The 16,484-nt window shown below is 28.8% G+C and overlaps 1 protein-coding gene across 1 annotated transcript; it reads left to right on the forward strand.

Moving 5' to 3' along the window:
* Nucleotides 1-10,872: 10,872 nt before the first annotated feature.
* Nucleotides 10,873-15,953, forward strand: Bma-vpat-1.1 (Major Facilitator Superfamily protein; the record flags this gene model as incomplete). The annotated part of the gene is made up of 12 exons (XM_043075625.1): nucleotides 10,873-11,084; nucleotides 12,369-12,548; nucleotides 12,897-13,080; nucleotides 13,227-13,322; nucleotides 13,505-13,578; nucleotides 13,672-13,819; nucleotides 14,114-14,273; nucleotides 14,425-14,561; nucleotides 14,847-15,037; nucleotides 15,388-15,483; nucleotides 15,723-15,769; nucleotides 15,880-15,953. The coding sequence occupies 12 exons, from the start codon at nucleotides 10,873-10,875 to the stop codon at nucleotides 15,951-15,953; spliced, it is 1,599 nt and encodes a 532-aa protein (XP_042931559.1).
* Nucleotides 15,954-16,484: the final 531 nt, after the last annotated feature.

A 16,484-nucleotide genomic window follows, 5' to 3' on the forward strand; every position in this document is an offset into this window, starting at 1 on the left:
CAAGGTTAGCCATGTGTGTCCCTTTTAACTTTCAATGTGCTTTCAAACAAGCATTGCTCACCCAGTTTTGGCCTGATTGACGACATCCTTTTATTGTTTAAATAAACAAATTTCAAAAGACACAAATTTCGCAATATTTTCCACTCTGAACAAAGCAACTGGATGATGTAAACATTAATAGCTAAATTATGCAAACCTTGGATTAATTTTAAGAATTTCATTTACTTTTATCAATATTTCAGACCTGAAATTCTTTCCAGGTCTATGAGCTTAGGTAGATCTGATTTCATCGTTCAATTAAAGAAACCAATAGGACTATCATTTTAAATTTAAAAATAAAGATCACTTTTTTTCTTGCTGTTCAACCAAATTCGCAATAAACATTATTTAATGATGAAATTTCGAAATAACGAAAGCGAAGGACTCATGCAGCAATAATTTAAATCCATTACAAATTCATTTAACCCGTGATTATTATTATTATTATTATCATTATTATTATTATTGTTATTAATTGTTAATTACGAAAAAAGTAATGAATTTTATGACTTTTAACTAATAATTATAAACTTCTGGATGATAATAATTTTAAACATAAAAGCCTCTGTGGTGAAAATTCAGTAATGAAAATATAATATTCATTACCTAACTGCAGCTAAGCTACTTAACGATCTTTGAGCTAACAAATTAATTTTTCATAATATTCTTCATCATTTCTTTCTTATACCATATATATACTCTTAAAAGCTAAAAGATTTGTAGCATTTTCTCAGCTCAGTAAGCCCTAAAGAAAAAAGAACGTATGGTTCTTCTTCTTCTTCTTCGTCGTCCTGCTAATTTAATTATATTTGTTAGCTTTTGTCACCAATGTTAGCATAAGCTAAGAAGAGAAATTAACACATCAATTCACAATAAATTTTAGTCTGTTGAAAAGCAAGAGGACAGAAGCGAGCTCGAATAAGAAACTGAAGATTACAAGGGAAATTAGCATAAAATTGAGTAATTTCAAGCAAACTAGAAAATCTGTCATCTGTCGTCCACTTCTGAAGAGGTTAAGAGTGAATGGGTGGGGAGAGAGAGAGAGTGAGCTGGGAGTGAAATAAAAATGAAATTTTATGCAATCCTTCAATTACTTTGGCTATTGGTTTCTATGAATGGGAATATGAGCAGATAGCATTGAGGAAGCGGAACTAGTAGATGGCGGTAATAGTTCGTCTGCTTGCTTAAGGCGAGAAGTGAAAGGTTATTATATGAGAATATAGGAAATTTGAGAGTAAATGAGCGAAGAGAGTAATATTATCATGCTTAAGGGTAACTAACTACCCTTATGATTTTAGCCTAGGCTGATAAAGGCTTTTACTACGCACCACCGCCACCACTACCGCCACCACCACATACACACTCACTTCTTACATACAATTGAAATGGACGGGCAAAGAGTTGTCATTCATTTGGCCGATCAATAGAGGCTAAGATGTGGCAAAGAATTGAACGCCGGTAGCAGCAATATAAACCTTGAAATCGGTTTAGGATGAAAATAACGGAAAATGAAAAGAGGCGAAGGAGGAGGAAAAGGACAGGAAAAAGGATGTGTGAATAGGTTGGAATAATGAATTGTACTTCTGAATATAAATCCAATACCGGATGCCTTCAATGGGATGAAATTTAAGACATTTATGATTTCTTCGGATTAAAATTTGAAAGCTTCAAACAACAAAACGTATCCCAAAATAGCTAAATGTTTATTACATGAAAGGAGGAGAGATTTCAATTTCATAAAAATTCAATATGGTTAGAATAAATTCAAAAATAACAGTTGCGAAAACAATAAGTAAAGAATCTCTCGATAATCAGAATCGTTGAACAACAGCTGGCACTACAATCTGTAAAGAGTAAGAAGAGAAGATAAAGAGTAAAGAGAGAGAGAGGGAGAAATTCTTATGATTTTTTGCAATTATTTTTAATCTTTCTTTAATTTTAGAAAGAAAAAATTTTCATTAAACAAATTTTACTCATTCATTTTTACTTTTAAATTTGGTATGACATTATGGGAAAGATAATGAAATTTGTTATTTATGGCAATAAAAATTTATTCCATCTTACTATTAAATTGATTGAAATACGATTATAAAATGTAAAGTAAAGTAGTCAATTGAACTAAGTCTAAATATCTTCTATGCTAGAGCCAAATAGTACCAAACAATAGTTTGATAGTAAATGCGGCATTGGTAAATACAAATTATTGCTAATTATAATGGCGGACCTATTATATAAATATTAGGGAACAGTAGATGATAAATATTAGGAAGCACATCAAATCGTATCGCGACCGATTTGTTTCCGTAAATAAATAAAAGCCGCCGCTTAACAGTGCATTCGTCATAATATTTGTTATTTTCATTTCAACGATATTCTCCTGGTCTTCTCGTTCTAGCTAACTAATTGATACTTATAGCATTCGAATTCATCTACCAACTACCAATTGATCTGATCTAATAAGAGCTTTAGATTAAACATTAATATTAATCTTTAGTTCTTTCATTTTCGATTAATACTAATTTCAGACAACATTTTTGATTGTTCTGATTTATTCTTACCCTTTTATTTTTTTTATTTTTTGCTCAATGCATTTATTTTTAGCTAAAAGTTTAATAAGTTTTAGTGTAAATTAGTAATATATAAAATCTATTACAGCAAAAAAAAAAAAAAAATGGTGAAAATGCAAGCTTATTGCTTTGTTTGATGATTCAATGATTTGTCGATGGGAAATTAGTTCTATTTCAATATAAATGCACCTGTTGAATGAAAAATAAAATTTGAAAGAATGTGAGAATGACTTTTATTTCCATGCCACCAAATGAATCATGTTTTAATTGGTAAAAATGTTTAATTTTTTTTTTTTGCTTATTGTTATTTCTGTTAATTGATAAATTTCTTTTGCTTTTTCACTTATATTATAATAATTTTTCTTGAAAATTCCATATTAATGGGCAACAATCATTTCTACTTCTAACCTACTTTCTATAAATAATAAAAGCAAATCTGATGAAAAATTAGGTAAATTTTAATTTAAAATTTCTTAGCAGAAAAACTAGTCATATATTTGAATGTATAAATGTTACATAGTGCAAATAACAATGCACAACTTATTTTCTTTGAATGATTATCACAAACTAATAGAATTTTCGTATGAAATAGAATTCTCGAAATGTTGAAAAGGGTAATTAATTTCCTGATGATAAATTAATTTCACATTCTTTTATCTTTTCACGATAATCAATCCATCATTGTCATTGTTGCCACTGTCACTATTGTTACCACGACAAAACGATCAAATTTTGAGTTATGCTGCTGTTGTAAGCATTAATATCAGTAAACAAATTTTTAAAAAAATGTAGAATCTAATCATTTTTTGAGAATTTTATAAAGTTTTAATTTTGAAATGATAAAAAATGTATTGCAAATGGTAATGAGCAGATGGATGAGACAGATGTACAATTAGCAATCCCAATGTGCTTATCAACTAAACTCATGTCATATCTTCTTGAAAGTACTCAATATATGCTTTTAAGATATAAGTGCTATTGTACTTTTTTTTTGGCGCAAATGGATCACAGTAGAGTTTCATCTTTAGATCGATCCATGAAATATTCTGAAAGCTTCGGTGATTGTTTTGTATGCTTCTGCTTTTCTTATCATCTTATCAGTCAGGCATTGCTGATTTATCATCTTTTTCTTTCGCTCATTCAAAAAATTTTCCAACTTTTTATCGTTGCAATTATTTGTAGCTATTTTAATTTTATGCAATTTTCCTGGAAAATACTGAATCGTATCATCTCATTTTCACTCTGTAGCGTCTTTTCAATTGTTTCTAATTAAGTTATTTGTATTTGAACTTAAATTTTCAAGGAAGCCAACAAAATATTATCTTCAACGGTGAGTCTAAAAAAAAAATAAATTTTTTGGATGCTTTTGGCTTTTAATTTTGGAAGTTACTGATCTTTCGATTCATATAAATGTATTAGATAACAAATAAATAAGTCGGTTACATTGGTGGTTTTAATTTATGATTCCATAGAAACGCTGAATTGAATGATTTCTGCCGAAAGAAAAATTATTTAGTGCAATCAGTCAGTTTCTGAACTTAACTTTCTTATCACCTAAACCTTATCAGTGTGATGTTAATAACCGCTCCCATATATTATCTATTTCTATTATTAGCTAATATATTAGCTGCACATTTCTATGAACCGAACCGGTCCCTTGCCCTCCTTATCATTATCACTTAATATTTCATCATCTACAAACAACAATTCATCGTGCTGTACAATTTTGCGCATATTTCACTATTTTCAATTCTAAATGCATAATGAAATGGTACTGAAAAGTTTTGCTTGTTTCAGTCTTTCTTTATCTTTTTAAAAACCTTTAGCTTGTTGTTGTTGTTGTTTTTTTTTTCATAAATAAAAAAAAAAAGTTTAATTAAGCAATTAAAAAAATTGTCATGAAAAAATTTAGAATCAAATTAAGTTATAAATAAATAAAATATTGACAATAAGTCTTTTGGTTAAAAAAAATTAAAACAATATTAAAATTCACATCCTATCGATGATAATTTTAAGCTGATAAATTAGCGCAGCATATGAAATCTTTCATATTCATTACAAAATCATCTTTTTTCAGCGAATATTCTTTCAATTTTTATAAGAATTTGAAAAATATTCGAATTTTACATGGAAATTCATGCTATTCATAAAAATTGATTATAAGCACTTTGTAACAAATCTTATACCGATTTACTTAAATTGAAACTGATAATTTAAGTTCATTCATTTTAATAATGTTATTTTAGTGGTAATTATCTACTGATATATGTTTTCTAAACTGTCACATTCTCTGGTATTGGAGACAAAACCAAAAAAGTAAATGGCAAAGCACAATTCTTTCAGAATAAAATACGCAAAGATAAGAGTAAACCTTATCAGTCACAGGCATTTATCAATCCGTTAACTGTTGAAACCTTCCTGAATAACATTTCCGGAAGTTAATTTGTTTATCAGATTGTATCATCTTTCTTTTGCACAAGAAAGCAGTAAATTGAAGGAAAATAAAAGATCCTAAATTACGGCAAAATTTTTTGTCGGTTAGATAACTATCCAACAACATTTATTTTGCACAGCTGTGTTACCTAAACTATATTACTCAAATCTATCTTATCATAAAAACTTATTTAGTATGACTAAAATCGAATGCATTACTTGCACATGTTAGTGCAAAGTTCTGACTTTCCTACTTTTACTCCTTTGATTTTACACCCTATCAATTTAAGTTTTCTAAATTGCTATCCAAAACAATCAGTGCACAACAGTAAAATACAATAATTTTGTTTTGAAGAAAATGCATGAATATTTTGAAATTTACAAATTGAATTATTTCATGTATTTAAGATATTTGAATGAGTAGTAATTGAAATGCTATTCGTTTGATAAATTTAAACATTTCTGGGTCATTTCAAAATGTTTCAATATATGTTGTTTATTTCATTAATCAAACGTTGCAAATTTGCCGGAAGGTATGTTGCTATCGATTTGGTAGTAAGTCAAGTTGCAGATAATTAATGACAGTGTTTCGATGAAGAACGAAAAACAATCACTTCTTGAGCTTTCACAGTTTGTTTTTCTGTTAATTTAATAAATTTGAAGTTTGTTACTAAAGCTTAAAAAAACCATTAAAGCTTAGATGATTTTAATGAATTTTTTTTTTTTTTTTTTTTCACAGACTATCGAAAAACTGAATAGATTACACTTGAATAATTCTTAAAGTTGACTTTTTTCCGTCATGAAATGCATTTTAAATTTTGCTTAATTAGTGATTGTGATAAAAAAGACAAGCTACATTGGTTTTCCAATCTTTCTTAATCAGTAGTTAATTCTCATTTACTTTTCTTCCTAGGTAATATTAAATAAACAACCATTTGAATTGATATCGATAACAAACAAACATCTTGATGTCGAAGAATACCTTTTAATGTCAAACACTACACTGATATTGAACAATAATCGAAATCAAACAAAACGATACTTTCTGAAACTATTTCACTGGATTGTAATCCAAGCTCAATTTTAGCTTAATTGCAAGTAATGAGTTGCACGATGATGGCTTTGTAACAAATGTAGAAGGAACAGGAAATGGCGATCATCAGAGAAGAAGAAAAAATAACAGTAGGAAAAATTTTTCAAAAACTCAAATATTTTGGTAAGTTAAAAGAAGTTTTATAATATCTCTTAGAGCTTTTCTGATAAGCTTCGGAAAGTTTAGAAGAATATGACGAAATTATCTTATCTCTGTCTTCCATCTTCTGAGATAATGACTTGAGATCAACGAAGTTTAAGATTGTTTAGGTCAAGAGGTCATTACAAATATTATAAGCAACAAGAATTTTAGCTTCCTAAGAACAATGAATCATTCCTAAATACTGGTAATAAAAATTGCAAATTTGATTCCATGACAACTCGACTCTTTAGACTTTACTAAAATATTTTAGTGGAAAAATTGGAAAAATTCCTCTTATTGTAATCCAAAATTTACGAAAATTCAGAATGATTTTAAAAAAATTTTTTGTTTTTACCAATAATGTATAGCCATGGAAAGTATCATCCAATTGGAATGAAAAATGGCTCCATGTCTATCTATTAATCATAATATTCTGACATGAAATAGGTATTTAATTGTGTCAAAAAGCGCTGAAATAAGGTAACATTGCTAACTGCGCTCGAAGAACTTCCAGTCAATTTTAATTTACAGTTACTGAACAAAAATTTACGAGTTGTTTTACATTATATGCAATATTTCAAGCTTATTTCATACAATTATAATTGAAATTTGAAGAAGTTCTCTCTTCGATTTCATATTTAAGCTAACAATTCTCATTCTGATATGCTCGTAGATAACAATCATTGCTTTGTTTTGGAACATTTCTCTCTTCAATTTTGTGTTTTATTGATTTATAGCTTTGCTTTCAGTTTTAAAATGGAAAGAACTGTATTTTGATCAAAACTGATAGCATTTGCACTTCGATAATATTTTCAATGATTTGTTTTTTTTTTTTTTTGCCACAGCATTTTGAAGCAGCTCTAGGAAAAAATATATCGATGTAGCGCTCAACAGCGATCATAAATAAAATCAGCGATATTAAAAATAAAATAACTGCAATAATGAAAAACGATAACAACGATAATAATAACAAAATATATATATATGATCCTTACAAAGTATGAGCGAATAATCGTTAAAGAATCAATAAACTGTTGTTTGGTCTAATATCGGCCACTAAATGATTTATAAGAATAATCATTATCATTGTCTTTTCATTTTTTTTTTTTATTATCCTTGTGTCATTTTATAATGATAGTGATCATGCTAATCACATCTGTTAGATTAATATTGATTCCTTTTAAATAATACTTCTTATGGCAATGTTGATTCCACCAAAGTCGTATCTTTTGCGATAATACTGATCGCTCTTCAAAATTACATAATATTGTTTGCTTGATTATATTTTTTATTATATTTTATTAACAGTAGGCAACGAATGATTTGTGATAGTTCTGAAAAGTCTTTCGAATTTTTTAGCAAAATAATTTCAGCAGCTGTTCTTTATTAAAAAATAATATACCGCAATTATTAATATTTATATATAAACAGAAAATTGAAAAAAAAAAAATTTGATCCAAATTAAATAACCAATTTTTATGTAATACAGTTCAGGCACTATAGGATAACTAATCTTTTCTGAATATCACCTTACTTATAAAATATTGATAAAAAACTACTTCACAATGATAACATACTCGTTGGAACGTAATTTCTTGCCTTTAGAAGCATGCCAAAAACTTTTTTCAAATAAACAGAAATTTGCTTTATTGTGATCTCGAAGAATGGATCTTGTACGTTGGGTCTCTTTCTTCGGTATATGAGGAGGTATCATATAATATGCAAATTTCAAAGATGCTTGAGATTTCCTTCGATTAGAAATGAATTTTTGTAAAAGTGGTGTTCCATTCAGTTAGCGCATTCTCCACAATTATCATGCATAATTTGTTACAATAAGAATTAATAAGAAATGTGTTATAATAAGAAATATCTCAACTGCGTCACTTACGTGTCATTTATGTGTCTTCGGAAGTGCGTCATTTACGTGTTTAGATGAAAACGATACTACCAAAAAACAGAAAACGATATGCAATGCATATAGAAAGGGCGAACTGACGATGCATTCGACATTATACTAAGCAGTCAGTCCTTCTGTTCTATTTCAAACTGTTTGTTCTTGAATTTTTTAGAAAACTATTTCATTTCTTCTTGAAATTTCTTTCTTGCAGATAGTTTTCTTAATTTTCATTGAATTATCATTTTAGAAACTATCAATTATCACTGTCTTTCACATGTTGAATTGACTTTTAGAAATATCTGATAAGGTGCAATCAGTGTCTTGTTTTTTATCATATATGTTATCACCAGTAGTACTTATTAGGTACTTCTTTCACTATTCTTAAATATTTCTTTCCGTCTAAAAGGCGTTTCTTTCTTTCTTTCTTCACCGCTTCTATTTGTCATTTAATTTGTATTAACTTTTTACAAATTTTTAAGTAAAGATGATGTTTCTTACTTTTATCTGCTAAATGGTTCTTGTCTAAAATTGAAGAGTTGCTCTGTATTTGAGAGCAAAGATCAATTTTTGTATTTCATTTACTCTTTATATTAAATACATCGATCATTCATCGTTATCACAAATTCCTCTTCCAATTATCTAATAATACTGTGCACTATTTATCATTCATTAAAATCAAACTGATTCGAAAACAAAGGTTTATTAATTTTGTTATGCACCAAAAATGGCTTTCTAATTGAACCAGCAAGAACTTCATCTTTTAAAAATATAACTCTTGACAGCTACATCAAGTTTGAGTTTTAAGATCTCCGTTTATGATATTAATCTGGTAAACAACTTGATGATATTAAAGTTTTTTACCGGTTTTTGTTACTTTTAAACTAATTTATAGTAATGTTATTCATTTGGATGAAAATTAAATTATTTTTGTCACTTTAAATCAAGCACTTCATTTTAATTTCTATGTCTTTTCCTTTGTCTATTATTTTCGTAAAAGCAATGTTTCTCTAAAACACATCGTCATAGTAAAATTCTTCCAGAAATGATCACATGTATATTGGGCGTAGCTATTTGGGATGAAAGAAATAGAAATTTAATGAAATAAATTAAGATGTAACAGTCAATAGGTTAAATTCATATCTCATAGATGTGCAAAAAAAACTTACAAAACATCAAAAAAAAAAGTTGTTTTTGTGAAGCTTATTACCCTCTCAAAAGAGGGTATCTTGATCTTCAATTATCCCACTTTTAATTATTTCCGTACGTGACTAACATTTCTATATTCTCTTTCTTTTTTTAAAATTTCACAGATTCATGCTAATTACCAATCTTCCCACTTTAAATTAATTTGTGAAATCATTAGAAATGAATAATTGATAAAATGTTTGCTCCAAAATTTGTATGAAGTAATATCGCCTTTTTAGCATACTTATTTTGTGTGGGTAGTAAATATCCAATCTGCAATTTGCTTCTTACTGTGGGTAATTTACTTCTTATTGTATTCACTACCGTAAACCTTCGTACTGTATTCACTACCATAAACTTCCTTACTTTATATCATAAAAAAATTAAAGGATACGATAAACATGCGAATTTTATTTGCTATGCTATTTCCATGGCATATTATTTGCTATGGGTGTTAAAATATAATCGTACAGTCTCTTCTCTTTTGCTGTATTATTCTATCATATAAACATTTTGCTGTCAACTTATCTTTGAGCACTGGATTTACTACTGAAATGAATATTCGAACATTTGCCAACCTGAATTAGTAAGATATAACTTTAAAGTTCTCTGATAATTATATTAAATTTATGTATGATTTTCATGATACAAAGATATCAGGAGTTAGCATTTTAATGATATAATAATTTAATGGTGAGATATATTGATTATATCTGTAGTGAAGCGAAAACTTCAGGAAATATTTTCTTATGCAATAATAAATATAATTTTGCATTTGGAAAAAGAATCGCTGATACATAATATATGTGAAAGTAAGTATCTTTTTTTGTTTTTTAGATCGTTAAGAATTTTAAATCTCTTTTTAAAGTTTATCAATAATTTTTTATAAACCTTGGGAGGTAGTTGTTGTTTTGTGGAATATAAATAATGGTTAAAACTTACATTTGCCTTTCGTAAAATCACTTTTTTATATGAATAGTTTTTATGAGAAAAATTAAAATTTTCTTTTTTTTACATGAAACTCCACATTTCTATTATAAGTGCTTTGAAAGATATGATGGCTTTAAATAAATTTAGCAAAAACTCATAAAATTTCACTAATTTTTCCATAATTTAATAGCAAAATAAGGATCATTCCCGTCTTTAATTCTACTAATGACTTCATAGTTCCTGTGACCTATAAATCAGCCATGATACATAATCATTTCTATGTAAAATTTTCATATTACCTATTTCGTTACCTACATGCTTCTTGAATCCTATGAAAATTCATGTCAATTTGTTATAGCATGGCTCAAAGTACATTTTGAACTATAAAGAAACAGCTTAAGACCTACATCATCAGATCATTGAAAATATTTGAAATACGACGGATGAAGAACTTTTTGTACTTTCCAACTGACATCATCGGGTGGTACCACAATAAGGGTTGAAATAATAAGGTAGTAGCAGCAACAGTAAATACGTTCTTGATATCGAAAGATATGCTGGTTATTGATGTCAAAACACACAAATGAATGAATCCTTCATTGGATATGGATCCTAGCCAACTGCCAAATGATATCAATGAAAAATTCTGCAGTATCGATGAAGAGCGACAAGTTGTAGCAATAACGGCAGATAGTTTCAGTAAAAGTGTAGTGCCGAAAGTTCCATCGGGAAGCTACGAAAATCTGCAATGGATTATTGAGAAAACGCAATTTGCACCTCACCGAGTTAGAAATGATCGGTATTTATTTCTTCTCATCGATGCTTTTGAATAAAATTAAAAAATTTCATTTGGTGTGATAAGATCATCGTTAAATAGATCAGCACATTTTATTACTAATTTCATTTCGCACCTGTTCATAAATAGATAATTAATGGTTTAGTCGTAGAAATTTGTATAATTTTCCATTCTTTGTAAAGAAACTTTTACCTAGAAAAAATAAGCCAAGAAGTGCTCACCTTTACTATTTTCATATCGACCAATTTGCTTAAAAACATTTTCCACAGATTATAAGCATTCTGATCTTAATCAGTACTACCAATTCTATCTACTTCATTGATTCTCTCTCTCTCTCTGTGTTGCACTATACTGTGATCAGTTTAGCGTTACTAATACATCACAGTAAAACATTTAAATCTCAAATGAGCAATCATTTAATTCAAAATAAATTAGAAAGATAATGAATAAATAAACAAATAGATTATTAAAAACTTACCGATGAAATCTATTCTAATTTTTGTTTCATCTTTATTGATTTGATCTCTACATCGATCATAGCTTGAAATCTTGAAGTGTGTCAAATATAAAGTAACAAAAAGAACGATAACTTTGAGAATATCGCTGATGTCGTCAGTGACATCAGAATGAAACTTTACAAAATGAATTATTGAGAATTCAAGAGATTTATAGGATGCAATTTCAAAAGAACTACAATTCATATTTACATTCATTAATGATAAAAAGGAAGTTTTTCAACTAGAAACGAAAATTATTTTTCATTTGTTTTCTCAATGCTTAGACATTTATGTATCGCACAAAAATTTCCACTCCAAAAAGGTTTTCATATAATTTATTTATTTTTTTTCTCTGCGCATGTTTTTCAAATTAGCAGCATAGGGGAAAGAGTAAAGAATAGTTATGAGCAATAACAAGTTTATAACAAGTATACCGGTTGTTTTTTCCTTTTCGGTCTTCGTTTCCGGACTATCAAACAGTTTCATGAATACCTACCAATTCTTTCATCGGTGTTTTATAGGAGCCGGCAAGCTATGGCTGTTAAATAATATTTCTCACTGTCAGCTTTTATTATAAAAAGTCTATTGTCATATTTATTTTATGAATATTGCAAAAAATCAGCGAAAAAAAAAAAAAAGAAAAAAGCAATCGGAATCAAATTTGCAATTTTCAATCGATTGTTGTTGACAGATATTTTATGTTGACAGAAATAAATACAAAAATTTCTTGACACTGACAGATTATGTGATGATGGCAGAACTTTGAGAATTTTAACTGATAATGTTTTAGGCCGGCTATAGCACCACCGTTTATGCCAATTGCTGGACAAATACCGATTGAATTTGGCAAATTGGCTATTCCGCATGTCGGTCGTTCTCCGTCTAAATCTCACGGAGGTTATGGAAGTATGCGTGCGATGCTAAAAGATGAAAAATTACAAGAAAAATCAACTGATAGTGGGAATGAGAGGTTTAAATCCACTCAAAATTTTTAATTGAAAGACTTAAACCATTGCAAAAGCAATAAAGTGATGAGAATTTCAGAATAAAAGTCTTGAAAACATCTAATACCATGTTGATCATATCATGCTAAACTAGAACTGAAGTTTAAAACCAAAAACAAGGTAAATTGTGAAAGAAAAAAGTTATTTAAAGTGATTTTCTCAAAAAAATTCCTATAATTTCTTTTCCTTTTTTTCTTACATATATAAACACACATTTTTTTTTCAAAAACTTAAATTTCTATAAAATCATTTCTGCTCCTAATTGACATTAACTCTAAACGTACGTTTTAAGCATTTCAAATAATTAGTTCCAGCTTGGAAAAAGGAATAACTAAACGTAAAAGCTTTATCAATAGTAAAAACAGTAGTTATAAAACTACAGCCTTCAAATCATCATCACTTACCACTAAAGAATGGATGACAATTTGTATACTCTCAATTGCAAATCTTGGTAGTACCAGTGCATACAGCTGCATTGCACCATTTTATTCAAATGAGGTCGGTTCTATGCTGTCAAAAGATGATTTTTTTAATTAGGAAAAAAAAAAATAAATGCTCCTTTACATATCGTCAATCTGACTTTTATTTTTGTAGCAGATAAATCAACTAGGCCACTAAAAAAAAAAGTTGGAAAATCATTTCAGGCGAAAATTAAAGGCTTAAGAAGTTTCGAGATAGGTGTAGTATTTGGTGTCTTCGAGCTAATAATGTTTTTTATTGCACCTCTATTCGGCAAATACGTTCGTTTAATTTAAATTTTTAATTTAGGGTCAATGCAGGAAGATTTTACAGATGGGAAAAATCTTTTTAAAGAATTTTTCCAAATGAAAGTATTAATGGTAACTCAACTAATAAACTCTTTGTCTTTCTTTATTGTTTTTTTTTTTTTTTCACATGCTGGTGAAAAATATGAAAATTTTAGATGGTTTCAATCGGTTCAAAAAAGATGTTTGTTTCTGGAATCGGAGTTACTGGTATCACTGTTGTGCTCTTCGGGTACATTCATTTATTTTAAATATTGCTCTTTAAAAAAATGTAAAATAATGACTTAAATCATTAGGGCGTTTATTAGTTTGATGTCATTTCCAGATTCTTGAATTACATTGAATCGCCATCTTTATTTTTCTGGTCCTCGATCGGTCTTCGAATATTGGAAGCTATTGGTGACGCAGCTTTTGTCACTTCATCATTTGTAATCGGTGTTAAATGCTTCCCGGGACGTATTGCAATTGTTGTTGTACGAATTTCACTGTTTAGTTTAATTTGAAATTATAACCAAATAAAAAATATGACTTTTAACAATTCACCAAATCATATTTCTGCCAAAAGATGCTCCAATTAAAAATTATAAATCGATAGTAGAATGAAATAGTCGTAAATAAAAATCAAATATATGATTTATCAATACCTTATATGATATGACTGATATGTAAACACTCCTTCATGCGACCAGCGGAGCTTTCCGATTCTAAAATGATTGAATAGATCCAGCTTTCGTAGATATCCTTAAAAATTTCACTTTATTTTTGAGGGTGTGTTGGAAACATTCGTCGGTCTTGGCAGTACCGCAGGACCTTTACTTGGTGGTATACTGTATGAGATTGGTGGTTTCAAGTTGCCATTCATCGTACTTGGAATTATTTTACTCTTTCTTGGATTAGTAGCATACTTTTTGGTCGAAAATATGGATGGTATAATTTTTCTTTTTTTGCTATCATTCAACCAAAATTTATTAATAAAATCAAATTATCATTTTTGTTGATGATATTTATTAGTTAAATAAATTAAAATTGAATGAATGTATTCCATTAATAGAGTAAATAGAGCCATCATATTTCATAGATGACGTAGTAATGGACGGTAAAGGCATGTTAGGTATGTTGAAGATACCACTATTATGGATTATGATTCATGCAGTGGTTATGTGTGCAATATCGTTGTCTTTTCTCGATCCAACCTTAGCAGATCACTTAGCATCGGTATGTCTGTTTGGCCATTTCTTCAGCACTGTTGAAAGACAAATACAAATTCATTACTTTCCTTTGTAATATCTAAGTTCTTCTAATTGTCTGTCATATTTTTCCAATTAGATAATTTATCCGTTTTTTGCTGACCTCTCATAAAATTTAAAATGACCTCAAAAACGAATCCATCACAGATCAGTCTAATACATGTACGTCTTTGAGTAGAGCCGTATAAACTTGCAAAACTGATGCTTTACTTTCTTTTCAAATAGTCAAAGGATAGCCAAACTTATTTTACAGTTCAAACTTACGCCATCCATTATTGGCCTAATGTTCTTACTATCTGGTGGAATTTATACGATAACAGCACCTTTCTGGAGTATAATCATCGATAAATTTAACTGCAGCAAGGCAATTATAATGTTTGGCATTATAGCAGTAGTGATTAGTATGATAATCATTGGTCCATCACCTTTTCTGAATGCTGAGAAGTAAGTGTAGACTATAAATAATGTATTTTCTTGAAGTTCGAGAAATGGGCAGAGCAAACAGTCAATTAGACCACAATTCCATTAGGTCTCTAATTTTAAGACTAATATAATGCATGAAATAACGATTTATTCAAATTATTGCTGCTATATTTATTTAGTAATTACTTTATTTACAAATAATAAATATCTTTCTACGTCATTTTGTCATTATTACAAGCTAACTCTGATATCTTTTATTGGATAATTCTGAGAACTGGGGAAAATGCTATGTATCATAAAATCTTTTTTTTTTTTTTTTTTTTTTTCAAGATTTCGCTTATTTCATATTAGCACAACTTCATGTCTTGCAGGAACTTAGGATGGATAGAAGTTGCATTAGGTATACTTGGTCTTGCTACTAGTGCTTTGTATATTCCGACTTTTCAAATATCGATTGATACACTATGGTAAATCATCATTTCAATCAAAAATTTGAATGGACTTTATCAATCTTAGTTTTGTCATCAAATTAATATATTATTAGTAAATGAGAGCAAAGTTCCTCAAATTTATTCTGATTGTCGAATTTTTCTGGATCAGTTGTAGCTCGAGTGTATTTAGATACACACATATTTCAGCTTTGAGAAAACTTTCGTTTTCCACTTTAAATTTCAAAAATGTTTTCAGTGTAAAAACTTCATTACAGCGAATACGGGTACGGTAAATCGTTGCAAACGTATGGCTGTATATCAGGTTTATTTCAGTCTGCCTATTCCTTCGGGTAGGTAAATTGTACCACATAATTTTGATGAAGGATAATGAAATGATGAAAATGTCCCTTCTGAACCAAACCACCTTTTCAGATCATTTTTTGGACCAACAGTTGGCGGTTTTTGTGTCCAGTGGATTGGTTTTCCGTGGACAACAACTATCATAGCTTTATTAAATATTATCTTTGTTAGTTTTTCTTTAAATTTCTACATAATGAAGATGACTTTTAGCAGGAATTGGTTATCAAAAACATAGAAGCGAAGTGTGCTACTTAGTGATATATATTTGACCTTTCGTAATTTCGAGAATTCAAATTTTACAATTCCAGATTATTGCAATTCTGTGCTTTTATGCAATATATGATTGGTTCGGGTTTTGCAGTCGACAGAAGTTCAATCACAATCACTAATTTCATCTTTCCGCTTGTTACGAATTTTATATAAGTGAATTAACTAAGAGTTGGAAATCACAGTCTTCAGAAAAAGGGACGAAATATTAGAGAGCAATAAATAGTACATTGGTCGTTCAAATTACTAACGAAATGAAACTAGTAACCATCATTTAGAAACATTAGAAAGTAAAAGGCAACAATAATAAGTGAGATCATTCTATATTTTCTTTTTTAGTCTTTACAATTTCACAAAAGTCATAATGATGTTAAGAAATTTTTTAAAAAAATGAAAAAACTAGCAAAGAC

Source organism: Brugia malayi, assembly GCF_000002995.4.
Source record: "Brugia malayi strain FR3 genome assembly, contig: Bm_v4_ChrX_scaffold_001, whole genome shotgun sequence".
Classification (NCBI taxonomy): domain Eukaryota; kingdom Metazoa; phylum Nematoda; class Chromadorea; order Rhabditida; family Onchocercidae; genus Brugia; species Brugia malayi.